At 43.0% G+C, this 16,751-nt stretch overlaps 1 protein-coding gene across 1 annotated transcript in view; it reads right to left on the reverse strand.

The window, feature by feature from the left end:
- Nucleotides 1-16,751, reverse strand: part of DDC (dopa decarboxylase) — a 46,866-nt gene that overhangs the window by 8,798 nt on the left and 21,317 nt on the right. Inside the window, exons 6-10 of the mRNA XM_053361588.1 lie at nt 15,085-15,228; nt 12,047-12,113; nt 9,342-9,436; nt 5,126-5,193; nt 4,243-4,319 (exon numbers count right to left, since the gene is read on the reverse strand). Coding sequence (XP_053217563.1) covers nt 4,243-4,319; nt 5,126-5,193; nt 9,342-9,436; nt 12,047-12,113; nt 15,085-15,228 — 451 coding nt within the window. The remainder of the gene's footprint in view (nt 1-4,242; nt 4,320-5,125; nt 5,194-9,341; nt 9,437-12,046; nt 12,114-15,084; nt 15,229-16,751) is intronic.

Consider the following 16,751-nt stretch of genomic DNA (forward strand, 5'->3'; position numbering starts at 1 on the left):
AAAAGCATTAAGCACAATTCTGAAAATTTTACATGAAAGAAGGGAAAGGCAATACATTTTACAAAAATATATTGACATGAGGTCGACTTTGAGGTGGGGAAGAAATTTGATTATTTTTGCATGTAAAGCTCAGTTTATCAAATCTACACATTCCAAAGCAATGTAAGAACCAAAACAGAGCCATCCTTTTTTCACTGCAGTTCTCTATCCAAAGAGTCTTTTTTAAAAATGCAGGTTAGAATAAAATGTGCCTAAAAAGGAATATAATAGTGAAAAGAGTAGGCAAAAAATGCCAGAATTGGGAGAAATCGCTTGCAAAAATGCATACCTTCATTAATAAACACATTTTTGTATGCAGTTTTAAGAGAAATTCACACAGAAACACAAAGGCTTGGTTTCCAGACACTTGACCATCTTGGTCGCCCTCCTTTGCACACCCTTCCAGCTTGTCAATATCCTTCTTAAAGACAGTAAATATTGTAAACTTCAGAATCATGTCCAGCAATGAGACGGCCAGTCCTTCCTCTCACTCCAGAAAGCCCACAGCTGTTCTGTGTCATCCACACTTAGAGGGTCCACCAAAAACCCCAAAGTGAGTTGAATCCAGCTCTTAGATTAAAATAATGTAAATGACACACCTTATTGTAATTATTGCCAAGCACTGGGCAGAAAACGGCAAATATACTTTAGATTAGCCTTTGGCAGTGAAGCAGAAGGGAGAGTATCAGTTATCATATGGGGGAAGCTAAGCAGCCGTGCCTTGAGGCTGTGCTCTGGTGCTGGGCTTTTTAACATTTTCATTAAGACCTGTTAAGAGGAAATTAACCATCAAATTGCAAGTGATTTTGTTATTGAAGACAACTAATAGCTGGTTCTCTGAGAGCCTGCGCAATAAATGCCCTGCTGCACAGATAACCATCAATGAAATGGCTGGTCAGCATATCAAGTGAGCTCAACCTGGAACAGACTGGTTTCCGTTTTGCATGGCCTACTTAGCTTTTACTGGGACTCCCAAACCCCCATAATCCTCTGAACCCGATTCAAATTTACAAGGTGCAGACTTGAAATCCCAGAACCGTCGAGTCATAACTAATCTATACTAGGATCCCAAATTTTCATTCCCACTTAAGAACATCAGAAGAACCTTTGAGAGCCCAGCGTTCATGTCGGCTGCGTCTACCGCAATCCTTTTCTTTGGAGTTGTCATCTTTTGTCCGCTCAATTTTTATGAAGCACCCAGTTGATGTCACTTTCCTCCTCTTACATTCCAGAGGGTTTTGCGCTATCCTCCTGTGTTTTTCATGCCTAATCTAAAGCAATTCCTGTGTATGGTCAGGAGAACACGAGTGAAACTCTGAAAGGCTTCTGTGTCCTGAATTCAGCATTTCTTGTTTCATTGCTTCCTGATCAGTTTGATCAGAGGATTAGTAACTAATGGCCTATTAATTACCCTTCAAGTAGCCATTTTTAATTTCCCCAGTGTTAGCTTCTGTTCCCAAAGGGGTAGGATTAATTCCCAGTTTCCTTTCATTATTGCCATTATTATTACTCCATTTGTTTCATAGTAAAATGAGACTACTTCACAACTAAAAAATGAAACTACTACACAACTAAGAAATTACCAGTGGGAATTAGCTATTAAAGCCTCCCCTCTGTAAATAAGTAACAAGTAAAGTTGTTGGGTAATATGACAACTTATTGTTACAAAAGATGGGTGCACCCGCACTCTCTGCTGAGTGATAGCAAGATTCCAGCGTGTTCCAGGCACTCACCCAGCATCTGTGTTCCTTTGGAGAATTGAGACACAGCAGAGACTGTCTTAGCTTTAAGAAATATGGTTTATTCACCTATTTACACTTTCGGTCTGCGTGGAGGGAGTCCAGACCTTACGGCATGGTCTTTTTTAGAGGGGCCTGTCCCCACAGCAGCACAACCCTGCAGTCCAAGGCATTTCTCCCAGTCATCTCTGCAGCCAGCCTGCCCAAGATGGATCTAAGGCTGGATCTACACTGATCTGTAAAAACGCTATTAAAGGCTATTTTTTTAAAACGTTATATAGCTCTCAATGCAATTTCCCATTGCCAATGGGTTGCTGCTCTACAGCACCCTCTGGAATTACATTTTTATAATGCATTTTTAATGTTATAACCAACCAGTGTAGATTCACACTGGTCTTTTTTTCTTCCTCCTTCTTCTTCCCAGCAACCCTTGCTTGAGACTCTCCGTTTCCTGTTATCTCAAACACACACACACACACACCATCACCTTGGCAACATCTGTCTTCCCAGGCCAAAGTATTCTCCTCAGATGGTATGTCAACACCTTTTGTCATGTTAATAGATTTGCTCTTTGCTAGGCCAGCCAGGCTGGTTTGCATAAGCCAGCCCAGGGATTCCTTATCTGACACAGTTCTGCAGCTTGTACTTTCATCCATATTCCAAGTAACCAAAATCCTACCATTTATTAATATATAAGGTTTAGGAAGGGTCCCCCCAAATCTATAACAGTATTAAGTGTTTGAGTGGTGTTATGTACTGAGTTGAATAGGATCCAAACTGCAGCAGTCTGATTGGTCCTAGAACAATAGGATCCAAAATCCAGCAGTCTGATTGGTCCTAGAAGAATAGGATTCAGAATGCAGCAGTCTGATTGGTCCTAGAACAATGCAGCAGTATGATTGGTTGGCAGGAACCACCCAATCATGCTCCAGATAGAAGTGAATCCACAACCTGATTGGCTTGCAGTAGAATTCCAGAATTAGCCAATCATGTGCAGCCCATTGTGTAAATAATGTATATAAAGCAGATACTTTGAGGGGACATTCATTCATTCCTCCTCACCACAGAGCATGAAATCACTTTGCGACTCTGAGTATATTTCAAGTGGAGTCCTCATTTTACTCCTGCTTCCAGCTGAGTTCAGAAAAGCCACACTTTAGCAGCACTAAAGGGTTCTAGGATGAAAGGAACCTGAATCTAGCATTTCTTGCAAGAATCCCAGCCACAGGCAAACAGTAGCTGCTCCACTAGTGTCTCAGGGTCTACCTTCTGCCCATCCCTGAGCTGAAATGCTTCAAGAAAGATGTTGGAAACATCACTGCTGGCTCATTCTAGCCATCACTGAAATGGACTGAACCTGTTGGGAAGGCAATAGACTTGTTCATGGGGGAGGAAATGCTACAGAAAGAGAATGAGCAAAAATATGAGGCCTACTGTAAACAGATAAGGACATTAGCAGGATTATTGTAATAACCTGCAGTTTGATAAGAGTATATATTTAAAGTAGATAAATTAAAGAATAAGATAAGTTAGAATATGCAGGAAATGTAAAAAAAAAAATTTAAGGAACCACAGAAAGAGGAGGAAGGAAGTCAAGTTTTGATTATTAAACTATGTGAAATGTATATAAATGAAAATCATGAATCATAAATAAAACAAAAATAAAATATGAGGCCTACTGTTCCTCATTGCTATCCTGGCAATTGTTCCTCACCTAGCAACAGGAGCTGCATGCGCAGTACCTCACCCCAACAAGATTTCCCCCCTACTTTCTGTTGTGCAATCACTCACCACCTGGGCAGGGGGCTGATCCAGGCTTCATTCTCTCAACAACAGGCAATCAAACCTGACCGGAACAATGAGCAATTGGGCAATTGAGCTGCCTGGCTGCTCAAGAGAGTCCTACAGTTTGCAACAAAACATATCCCCCTGCAATGTACTCTCAGAATCAAAATATTCATCGCTTCACTTCTCCCTTAACATACCCCATCCACCCTTTTATGCACCACAAACATCTTCTGCATTCTTTCAAAAGTGGCAGTGGTCATTTTAATCCTCATTATTGACTGAACACAAAATCAGAGAGTTGTTCCCCTCCTTTGTCCATTTCTTTGGACACTTGTAAAATCAGGCAATTTTCTGAACTCATGTAAACTTGATTTACATACTTGGCTAACACATGTTTTGAAGAAAAAATGGGAAACTCCAGTGGCGTAGCGTGGGGGTTGCAGGGGGTCCGGCTGCACCGGGCGCAACATCGGGGGGGGCGCTCGCACTCGCAGCGCTAAAATCCACGGGTTAGGGGGCGCAAATTACTTGCCTTGCCCCGGGTGCTGACAACCCACGCTACGCCACTGGGAAACTCTTTGCCATTTTGAAATACTGTGCTGAAAGTATCTAAACTGAAACAAACTTTGACAGCCAAAAACTATTTTCAAGTTAGGGAAAGGATAAAACACTTTACCTGATTCTTGATGGTCATGCTTCAGATAAACAGGATCTATTTTAAAGGCACAGGTTAAATCTGTTCTCTTCTTCACCCTGAAAAAATATTGACTTTGGATTATTTGCCATTGCATTACCAGCTACTTCTGTCATGAGTAAAATATATAAAAGCTTTGATTGCAGATTAAAATTTGACCCCTCATTAATTTATGTGAAATGGAAGGGCCCAATTCATATGCAAGTCATGCAGACACCAGATGCTTTGTTCTTGTGTCGGATTTGATTAACGTAGAATTTAACCTAATGAAACATCATTTTTTCAACTACTTTGTATCTGCAACTAGCATATACATTTCCTAGATTTCCTTTCAAATTCATTTCAAGTCTAATAAACCTTGGTAGCACAATGCCCCACGATATGTACGCTGCCCCTAAGTAATTTCATTAAACTAATAGCACTAACATCACCGCTACCACATTTCTTCAAAAGAACTTAAAAACTGTCTTGGAAGAAACAGAGACGAGGAATAGCTATGTCAGTGCTATACATCTGAAGCACATTCAAAGCAAGTTATTTCCCTCAGAGAATTCTGGGCACTGTAGTTTACCTCTCACAGAGTCACAATTCCAAGCAACCCTAAACAAACTCCAGTCCTAGAATTATTTGAGAGGAAGATGTGTTTAGAATGTGTTTTAAAGGAGCAGTGCATTCACAGCCCTGGTCCACACATCACATTATATTTTGATGTTAATCAGGAGTAAGAAATGGGATCTGGCTGAACCTCTTAGCTTAGTTACTTTGATTATCTGCAGAATATCTTATGGCTTGAGCCAAAGGTTTGTTCATTAAATAATGCTTTAACATTACATGCAAACTCTTCATTTTTGCACTTCATACTTACCACATGGTAGAACAGTCAAAATTTACTAAGAGCCATTTGTGTGGGTTGAAGTTAAATGAATCTGCAAACTGAAAGGATTTAAAAAAAAAACCATCAGGAAAATGATTACAACCACCAGGTCAATATTTCTAACTTGACAGCCTTGACAGATTTCCCAGTGTGTCTGTGAGGTGCTTTCATCAATTATTGGAATATTTAGAGAATTCTGGTGAAATTCAACAGTAGTATTCACAGACGGGGATTTTGAAGAACAACTCCCTTAAGAGGTTTTGGTTGATGGGTTGGTGAAGTCCTCTTCATATTCTGAAGGTTTTATCTATGATTCTATTCATCAATTTCAAAGTACAATACAATCACTTCTTATGTGCATTTAACTTGTGGAATTCCAACCTTGCACAATATACTTCATATGCATCAAAGCGGAGATCTAGGGGAGAAGCTTAAGAAGCACTTCTGGATTTGGGGAACAACCATGGAGAAAAATGGTTGAAATTGCACAAGTTGAAAGTTTTCCCAGTGCAGAGAGAGATTTTTAGCTCTCCACGCAGTGCACAGGTTCTGGGATGCTCTCGCAAGATCTCTCAGGGGCGTCCGAGTTCCCATGAGATCTCGTGATCACCCCCAAGCTTCCAGAGCCAGCATGTTATGCAGGCTTTGCCTGACAAGAAAAACAGAGAGCTTAAAAGTCCTTCGTGTACCAAGAAGACCCAGACAAGAAGAGCTTTCCAGGTCTCTGCCTTGCTTGGGGGCAAGGCCTGCTCAGCATGCAGGATCCAGGGCTGAGTATACATGTTTTCATGTTATCCCACACTTCAATGCATTCTGTAGCGCCATGCACCAGATTAGGCTGAATCCTGAACCAAATCAGGCCAATCTGTGGGGATCCGGGTTTTGCCTGACTTAGGTGGAGACAATCCTGGATCACCTCAGGTTGGGTCACGGCACCCAGAATGATCTGGGGCTGTCAGGGGCCAGGTGGCAAGGAGAGGCAGGCCCTGGGCAGGAAGAAAGAAAGCTTGTGCTGAAAGCAAAAGAAGCAGCACTTTCCAAGATGAAATCCTCCACTCGCCCCACCTCTTCCTCTCCCTTCCCACTTTTGTCACCCTCCTGATCTCAAGTCCCCTAACAACACTGCTGCAATTGGGTCAGAAGAAAAGGGTGCTCCGATGTGCCCCTGCCACCATCACCTGCATCCCTGCCACCCACTCCAGCCTCTGGCTGCCAGCCGCAGGGTCCCTCCTGCCTTAGTGAGCCACCAGGACCAACAGAGTTGCAGCTCTCTCTCCCCCCCCCCACTCAAGGATTTTCACATATAGCAAAGGAAGCTGAAAGAAACTATCCATTCTGCAAAGTTAATAATAATGTAGGTTGATTTTGTGGTTTCTGAAAGTATATGAAGAAAATAATGGTACGGTGCTTTGCAACACCAGGATATCTCTGTTTTAGCCAATTGCAACCCAGTCGCATCAGCGTTCTCCATTTGCATACAGGCCTTTTGTGAAGCAGTATTTGAGGTGGGGGGGAGGCCATATGGCTAGAGGGAGGGCATCTATTTAGACTTGTTGAATGGTTGCCACACTGACGCTTGAAACACCATGGAAGTGATGATTCATTTCCTTCAGGAGCCAGTGAAACCTGCACAGGAAATTACAGCATGCTTTGCTGATAAAAACAAGAAAGGAGGGTGCTTTATTGGCTAGGGCTTTTTTGCTTCTTTTCATTTATTAGCTCTTACACATTGGCATTATTTAGGTACATTCAGCAAACAGTAATATTTTTCCCCCTTTAATGTCAAGGAAGACCAGGAGTTTATCTGGCAGTCTGGAAAGAGACTCAGGAAATTGCATTGCCCTTATCTAAGGATGCACATGAAAAGCAGCCCAGCATTACTTAAAAAATGCAAAGTCACCTATCATTTATACAGTACGTGAAACAGAATGCCCTTTGGTGATTCTGCACATACTATTCAGTTTCCCCCTTCTGCATTTGCAATGTATTCTCCTGTGGTTTTCAAAACAGATGCAGATGAGGAAAGCGGTCACTAAATGATCATGTTGTTTCAGATAATTGCTTGAAAATATTTCCACAGCTACTCAAGATGGAAAGGCAACCTTCCCCATCTCCCTCCTCCAAGCAGAGGGAGGTTCAGAGGAGACAGTCCAGCAAGAGGCCAGGGAAAGTCTTCCTTTGCTTCTCTGCCAGTCTCTTTATTTGCAACAATTACAGTGGGAGCTAAGAAGCGGCAGGCGGTGATAGCAAAAGGCAGAATAAGTGTCAGCAACTGAGTCCAACAGGCTCAGAGCTGACAAAGGCGGCTTCTTCTACCCAAACCAGTAATCCAGCCACTGTCCCAAATCAATCAATGTCTGTCTCTCACACAATGGCTCTTCCTTTACTTCTCGCCTCTCCTCTCATCCCCCCCCCATCTGCTAAAATGCAGTTTGCAAGCTCTTTGGCTCCCTTGCAGGTGCCATGTGTAGCTTAACAGCAATAGGGACTGCACGTACCCTCTACAAATTGTACTTCTAGGAGATATTCCAGATCCCCTATGCAACTGACCAGGACCACGTCTAAAGGAGCCTTTGGAAATTTTAATTTGTTTCTTCCAGCTTTAAGAAGAGCATCAGCTACAGCTGAGAGGTTGTTGGACTTGGAGTGAATGTCCCCGTCCCCCCCCCCCCGCTTCCCTGTTCACCCTCCAAGGTTACCAGGTGTTAACACAACGATATAATGTTTGAATAGGGTGTAGATACACAAAATCCAATATGCTTAGACCTCAAATAACAAAGCTGATCCACAAGGTTTATCTGGAAGACTGATTGCATAATTCAGATGTGTGTACTCTGGACTTTAACAATATGCTCATAAAGGGAAAGGACCCCAAGGTACTGGCAGGAGAGGTGCACCAGGGCAGGAAGGTGTGATCTTAACTGCCCGCCCTACATAGAGGCTGGGAGGCAGAATGCCAGGGTATTTTTAGCTGCATAAGGAAGAGAAAAATATGGAAGCAAAACTTTGCCATTCTTCCACTGCATCAGACATAGAATCATAGAATAGAATCATAGAGTTGGAAGAGACCACAAGGGCCATCGAGTCCAACCCCCTGCCAAGCAGGAAACACCATCAGAGCACTCCTGACATATGGTTGTCAAGCCTCTGCTTAAAGACCTCCAAAGAAGGAGACTCCACCACACTCCTTGGCAGCAAATTCCACTGTCAAACAGCTCTTACTGTCAGGAAGTTCTTCCTAATGTTTAGGTGGAATCTTCTTTCTTGTAGTTTGGATCCATTGCTCCGTGTCCGCTTCTCTGGAGCAGCAGAAAACAAACTTTCTCCCTCCTCTATGTGACATCCTTTTATATATTTGAACATGGCTATCATATCACCCCTTAACCTCCTCTTCTCCAGGCTAAACATGCCCAGCTCCCTTAGCCGTTCCTCATAAAGCATAGTTTCCAGGCCTTTGACCATTTTGGTTGCCCTCCTCTGGACACGTTCCAGTTTGTCAGTGTCCTTCTTGAACTGTGGTGCCCAGAACTGGACACAGTACTCCAGGTGAGGTCTGACCAGAGCAGAATACAGTGGCACTATTACTTCCCTTGATCTAGATGCTATACTCCTATTGATGCAGCCCAGAATTGCATTGGCTTTTTTAGCTGCCGCGTCACACTGTTGGCTCATGTCAAGTTTGTGGTCAACCAAGACTCCTAGATCCTTTTCACATGTACTGCTCTCAAGCCAGGTGTCACCCATCTTGTATTTGTGCCTCTCATTTTTTTTGCCCAAGTGCAATACTTTACATTTCTCCCTGTTAAAATTCATCTTGTTTGTTTTGGCCCAGTTCTCTAATCTGTCAAGGTCGTTTTGAAGTGTGATCCTGTCCTCTGGGGTGTTAGCCACCCCTCCCAGTTTGGTGTCATCTGCAAATTTGATCAGGATGCCCTTGAGTCCATCATCCAAGTCGTTGATAAAGATGTTGAATAAGACCGGGCCCAAGACAGAACCCTGTGGCACCCCACTAGTCACTCTTCTCCAGGATGAAGAGGAACCATTGATGAGCACCCTTTGGGTTCGGTCAGTCAGCCAGTTACAAATCCACTGACTGGTAGCATAGTCAAGACCGCATGTGCATGATGATAAAAGTTGTAAAATCAGGTTATTAGCCGCTAAAGATTCTGCCTGGATTTCATTTTGAGTTTTCATGACTATTGCTTACCTCCACTCCATTGAGAAGGTGGCGGAATTCGGGGCAGATGAATGAGCTCCCAGCATAAGCTGCATCAACATGCATCCAAATATCCTCCTCATTGCCTAGAAGGTGGGGAATCATAGGAACACTTTTTAATAACTCTCCTAACTGAACAATCAGGAATGAGGGTAGGGCTGGGCTGCAGGTTTCTAAATGTCATTAAAAAAAAAGTATTTCTGCATAATGCAGCTAATCTAAAATGCTGCAGTGTTCTAAAGGAGGCATGCTGATTCTAGAAGGTGATCAAAATGGTTAGGAAGTGCAGCAACAAGGCAGCAGTGAGCACAGAGTCATCTTGCGACAAAAGCTTATGCCACCAAAGATTCATGGACTAATTTTTAAGGTGCTAAAAAACTCTAATCTTTTTCTGCAACAGAATATCCACATTAAAAAGTCGGGGGGGGGGGAGCAGTCTTGTTATAAAATAAATATTTTTCCTGTGTTTTTCTAAGTTTGTTTTTAGTCTGTAAGTGGCTTTGAAGGCCTTTCTTTTAAAAAAAAAAGTTTTATGAATGGTGATGCGGAGATATTTATGTCTTTAAAGCATAAATATATTTTAAGAACCCTAGTTAAGACACAGAAGAGCTCAGACATGATGTTCCCCACGACTTTACATATCCAAGGCAACAGCCAGTGGCTGCTTCTTCATTGGTGCACAACTCTCTTCTAGATAACAATAAATGGGCTGTCACAGAATCGTAGAGTTGGAAGGGACTATGTGGATAGGTCATATTTTTCCAGACACAATATATATTGCATATCCAGGGCTGAGAAAATGTAGGTCTCCCTGCAACAGGGAGTACAAGACTGAGGAAAATGTTTAAACTGTTCACTGTACATGGGCAGTGATGGAGCAGAGGGGGAAACTGTGAAAAGGTTGTGTGAATCTGAACTTCCGATGTGGTTTATCTCTGCAGATCATGGCAGGAGTATAAGACTGACATAACTACAGGCACCATCCATGCAGGGCCAGGGGGCCCAGGCACCCACAAATGTTCAATGAAGGGGCAGGGGGCCCCAAAAAATTCTACGCGGTGACACGAACACACGGCAGGGTGTGCCAACGTCACTCACACCCACTGCAGTGACAGCAGCATGGCCTGGGACCCCTCTGTCATGGGGGCGAGGCAGCGCACCGGGACATAACTAATATGGCATGAGACTCTCCATGATGAAACTTTGGTGACTCTGGAACTTCCAGGCCCCTAAAAGGCACTCAGGCATATCCTGAATTCACACACGCCTGACCTAAAGATTAACACGTGCAAATTTAGTTATCAAATACAGGATACTCAACTCCTCAAAGGTGATTTGAAGGCAGATAGCAGACAAAGATGGCCAGATTCAAATAATGGCTCACTGTCACAAGTCCTTCACCCTTTATTAAGCAAACTGGATGGCCAGTTTTAACATTTTCTCACTATTCTGGAAAGAATTATGGAAATTGTAGAAATCACTCAGTTCACATTCCCCTCCCCACTGGCATGCCTTGGCAAAAAGGTATTTAAAAAACCTTTAGATTCAAAGGCTAGTGAGCTCTCCTGGCTCCAACACGACAGAACTGACCCAGCACTGGCCAGGACTCGACACACATCTGTTTAGCTTTAAGGACAGGTATACTTTGTTTCCCCACCCCTTTCCACTTCTTGTGGGGGTTTATGGCAAAATTGCCCATGTTTCTGCAGGCATTTTAGAATAGTTAGGGGATCTTTTACTCTTTAATCAAGGTGTGTATGTATTGTAAAATTTGCTACCTGTTTAGATTATAAATTGGCTGTCTGAAGCAGCATTTATATATACCGTATTTTTCGCTCTATAACACGCACCAGACCATAACACGCACGTAGTTTTTAGAGGAGGAAAACAAGAAAAAAATATTCTAAATGAAATAGTGGATATATGATTTTTGTGGTTCATGCTGTGGCCACAGACATGTGATCTGACAGTGAGTTTGGAGTAGCCCAGTGCAAAAATCTTGAGGATCCATGTGGATCCATGCTTTGTAACCATGGAGGAGGGAAGGAAGGGGAACCATGGATCCTCTGCTCACGACTGCAGCAGATCCCCCCTGCCACCTGTAGGCATTCCCTCCATAACATGCACAGACATTTCCCCTTACTTTCTAGGAGGAAAAAAGTGAGTGTTATGGTGCAAAAAATACAGTATTTTGTCACTCCTATCTCACAGAATAAACCAAGCTTTTTAGTCCGCTGTGGGAGAGCTTCTCATGGGCATAAGATTAAGGGTTAACACACATCCATAGCAAGCACAAGTCATAACTGCAGCAAAAGATCCTAAACCTCTCAGCAATATGTATATGAACATACATGAGTGTTGGCTGTGCACCTGTGAATCCAGGTACACACTTGCAGTAGAACAGGAAGGCGCTAACTCAGGGACATTTTTCAGAGAAGAGGCAGGTCTCCAGGGTTTCATTCTGCTCCCAGATGGAACAGGTTTGACAACATACTCAATTCAAACAAACCCTGTTTGTTTGTTTGTTTGTTTGTTTGTTTGTTTGGTTGGTTGGTTAGTTAAACAATATGAGCACATCTCACTGAAAGTACTGTATTTAATGATGTGACAAGTGAAATTTATTGGAATTTAAATGGTAGCTCATTTATAGCAATATTTTTCCAACTCTGAGACAAAATAAATAATTGTTGACTTACAAATAGGACCCAGTTCTGACAGTTTGTCAAAGGAGCAGCATGTTGTGGTTCCAAGTGTTGCACAAAACTATGGGACCAAAAACAAAAAGCAACAACAACAACAACAACAAAATAAATCTAATTAAAGGAAAGAATCAGCCATCAGCAAACCAAAACAAAAACTTTCAGTGTTCTTTGGGATGGTACAAGATTAGCTACATAGAACTAATACAAACTAATTTCATGCAGCATTTCCCAATACAAAATCTGAGGATCTTGTGTGTGTGTGTGTGTGTGTGCGTGTGTGCACGTGCATTTGTGCATGTTTGGGAGTAGTGGTGGTATTTTCAGCTAAAACAAGTCCAGACTGGCTCCACATTAAGTATAATTTCAGCTAATATGGGTCCAGTTTTGTGAAATTCAAAAGAACTATTGGAACATGTACCATGTCCCAGATCTCTGAAGCTCTGCCCCTTTCCCCAGGTCAAGAAAGCTTTGCTTTGGACCTCTTAAGAATGCTGAGATGGGATCTGGGATCTGGAAGGATCTGGATGTGATCTGGAGGTTTCACTCCTTCCAGGCTCTCCACCAGAACCCAATCCAGGCAGGTGCTTCCATGTCCCTCCCCCTCTTCCCAGGCTGCGGAGATCTGCTGGACATTTCTGCTCCCCCTGGTCTTCCTTGTCGGCTGAAAGCATCCGAAATGCTAAGTGAAAGGTGAAGGCTCACAAGGGCCATAGCATTCCCAGATATAACTCTGTGACATCATTCACCTTCTGCCAGAGGTCGTGATGTCATTTGGGGCAGTTTTGGCAGCTGTGAACTATCTCAGCTGTTAGAGCACCTGAGCAGCAGGTCTGTCCTGTTGTGCCGCTGTCTGCCTCAGAGTTAGTCCATCTGTAACAGTTTTTGTCTTAGATACAAATCTACGTAAGATGTATCATTAACATAAGAAACACCTCCCTGCCTTGTATATTTGATCCACCAAGTGCAAGTACAGGCAGCCCCCGTTCACGCGCATTCAGTCTGTGCACAACCATATATACGCACATTGTACCAAACCCAGAAGTGACCCAGAAACATCATAAACACGTCACTGAAACGTCACTAAAAGGGCAGAACAGGGCGGAACAGGGTGTTTGCAGGCCTTTTCAATGGTTTTCAATTATATGTGATTTCACCAATGTGTGCGGTGCCTTGGAACGTAACTCCCAAAAGGGGAGCTGCCTGCACACTGAGTAAAAGTTATTTGTTATTTAAACTTTAAAAGACAGTGTCTTGTGTAATTTTTGTAGGAAGGGAACAAATGAAAGGGTTAAACAACCCAGACTCTTCCTTTCGCATAGCTCGCTAAATGGGAAGGAGAATCTAATTCCCACATTCCTCTGAGGAGTCTCCCAACTGGGGCTGGGCTGAAACCTGACATTCAATGAACTATTTTTATTGCTTTTGTTGCTGCTCCTTGGTTTGGCAAACTCTCTTTTCCTGCCCAACTGTCATCTCTGCTCAGGCAGGTTTTGTATAATGCTCCAATGAATTTACTGGCTAGAGATGACAAAGGGGCAAAAGATTTGGCTCAGCAGTGACTCTATCGTGTCTCTTCAGTGGTGCTGCTCCAGTCATGGGACCCCTCCTCAGAGAGGCTTGCCTAGAATCTACGTTGTGGTCTTTCCATGCCAGATAAAGACTTTTTCATTTCCCCAGGCTTTTCAATCTCTTGGTTTTTATGAATAGACCCTTTGGATGGCTCTGAAGTTCAGATCTTTCTTTATGGTGTCAGCTTTTTGAAATGGTGGCTATCTTCTACTGCTGGTTTTATGCTCCCTTAGATTTTATGGGTTTATGGGTTTATTTTTGCATAAAACTGAAAGCTGCCCAGAGAACCTTAGTTATTGGACAACATAAATACTAGGGCTGTGTACAGACCACTTGTTCTGGCCTGTGGCTGTGATCCAGGTTGGGGGCAAGCAGGCCAACCCACCCTGGACCACCCACCCCAGATCCAGTCCCAAATTAATTCAGGGAGTTGGGTTAATATTTAATTATATATTTTTAAAAGGCCCTAATTTATCACAGGGCCAAGAGGAGGGCAGAGGAAGGAGAAGTTGCATTTTCTTTTCCCTCCTGCTACCAAGAGCAAAGGGAGTGCATTATGTGGGGTCCTGCTTTGCAAGTGGTTTTCCTGTAGGGAAAGATTCTGGTTAGTGAGGAGAGAGCTTAACCATTCTATCAAATTAAACATTCAACGTTCAATTGTTTTTAATGACTGTTTTTCATGTGTTTTAGTGGTTCTTTATTTTTATCTGTAAGCTGCCTTGAGTGTCTGTCAGGGGAAAAGGTCGGCTATAAACACGCCAACAATAAAAATGACCATGAATCGAAGTTTGGGGAGCCCTCAGAGCCAAATCCTGGCTTAGTTCATGGGCACAAAAGGGGCCAGGGAGCAGCAACATGGCTGTGACCTCTCCAGGAGTCCACACTCCGCGTAGGCAGACCAGACACAGATTTCAGTGGAAACAGCTAAATCCAAATTAAAGCTACAGCATCTTGGTGTCAATGTTCTCTTACTGCTAAATGCAGTAATGCACAAGCCTCAAGAAGGAGCTCAGGCTTTAGGCCTTATCACAAGAGATGAAGCTCAGCTATATTTCATTCTCCTGCTTGCCTTTCCTGTGACCTTGTGTGTGTGTGACCCTGAAGCTCTTTTATCCACAGCCGAAAGCTAAAAACATCTGTTGTCCTGAGAGGGGGAGGGGTTTTGATGCAGCGTCTGTAGCAGCCAGTGACTCTAACCCAATTTGTAACCTGTATTACAACATTGTAATCACATCAGGAGCAGGGACAGCACCTTGCCTCTTGCAGATACAGCTGGCAACTTAGAGGGGGCCCTGAGCTTGCTTTTCTTCAAATGGGAGCATGAAATAGAGAGCTGCTGCTCTCCTTCTGGGTGCTGTTAAAGGCCCAGAGACGCAGCCCAGTTCCCAGGTTGGCAACCCCAGTTGTCTACTTATTCATTGGGCATTACAGCCATGAACAAACACTGAGCTATCAGCACTTACAAAGAATGGAATGAGGCCAGCAGCTTTATCCTGGTCTAGGGCTTTCCTTAAGGCTGACCCACGTACAGCGAACGCGTCGTCTGTGGGGAGCTGCTTGATTTTAACTCCAGCGATCAAGCCATCCTTTTCAACCGATGAATGAGCCTGCAATGAAACGGGAGAAAATGTGTCTTAAAAACATATTTGCATACGAAGCTGAATTTATTGAATTTACTTATTACTTCACACAAGTGTTTGTTCTTATTGTAAAAAAAATTAATTTAAAAAGGGAAGAGGCATCACAGACAAAACATGTTAAAGTTTAAACTTGTATAACACAACACCTCTTTTAAAAAGAAGACAGACAAATAAATCCGAGTCTCAGTCTCCCATCTGCAGCATGTTAGTCATGTCTGCAACTTCGATAGGTCTACTCTGAGTAGGATACAACCCCAAAATACTGGCCAAGCCACCTGGTATAGGCTAGTAACCACTAGCTGGAGATGCTTGGAGGAGGCGGCCTAAAAGGGGCAGGTGGATCTGCCTCAGATGGAGCAAAAACGCGACAAGTGAGAAACTGGAGTACAGACACACAAGCCCTTCTTCCAAATATTGTTAAGGATGCAACCATATCCAGAGAGAAAGAAAGCAATCCCGTTTATCATAATCCTGAACTCTCCTAAACCATCTACCTTTGTTAAACCTGATATTTATCCTTAGGTTGGATTTTCTGTCTCTCCTTTTGGATTACTGAGTCACCCACTTATGAACTTAATGCAGAAGGAGCTGTGAGCTCAGCAACAGGCTGCCTTAAAAGGTCAGAAACATCTTAAGGCAAATCCTTGTGCAGACAATATAAAAATCCCCTGACCTTCAGCAGGCAAGTCGGACTGTCATCCCTTATTGAGGATCAGGCATTTACAATCCAAAGTTGGGGGGGGGCAGGTGCACTTGATTTCAAGCTGTGTGGCTGGGGCTGCCCAGGAGGAATTCAAAGAACAGGAGAAAAGCTTCATTGCATACATAACGGTCCTGTTTCTGTGACCTTAAACCTTATATCCCCCCTTCATCAGCTTCTTTTTCTACAAGAAAAGAGTAGGTAATTTCACACGCTTGTTTAAAAGTATGCTTGTGCAAGGAGCCACTGTGTGGATGAAAATTGGTGGTAGCCAATTAAGTCCTACTCAGAGTAGACCCATTGAAACTAATGAACCTAAGTTAGCCATGTTCATTCATTTCAATAGGTCTATCAGAGTAGGACTAGTTTTCATACCATTCATTATGTCACAACCCAACTCTTTTGGACCAGTGAACATATTCTGAATGTTGAAGGAGTCAAAAAATGGCTGCCACTGGGGCATGGAATAACTCAATGTGACTACCATGCGAGAGGCATGACGTGAAACAAAATTAGCACAGTCATGGTGAGGCTTTCCCCATAATTTTATTTCCATCCTAGAAAAGATTTAACCTGTGGAATTTCTGCCTATAATAGAGCTGTTAAAGGCATAAGAACCCTGTATTCAGAAGCCTGTATCCCCCAATGCCAGTTCTAAACCAAAGCCTAGGTTGGCATCTTGTTCCCATGTACCTGGGGGCAAGTCCCCTTTAAAACAAAGAGAGCAAATTACAAATAGAGGTGCATACTTGACTAGACAGTGAATTGTTAACAGGTGTATGGTCTCCAG

The sequence above is a fragment of the Podarcis raffonei genome, chromosome 13 (genome assembly GCF_027172205.1).
Source record: "Podarcis raffonei isolate rPodRaf1 chromosome 13, rPodRaf1.pri, whole genome shotgun sequence".
Lineage (NCBI taxonomy): Eukaryota > Metazoa > Chordata > Lepidosauria > Squamata > Lacertidae > Podarcis > Podarcis raffonei.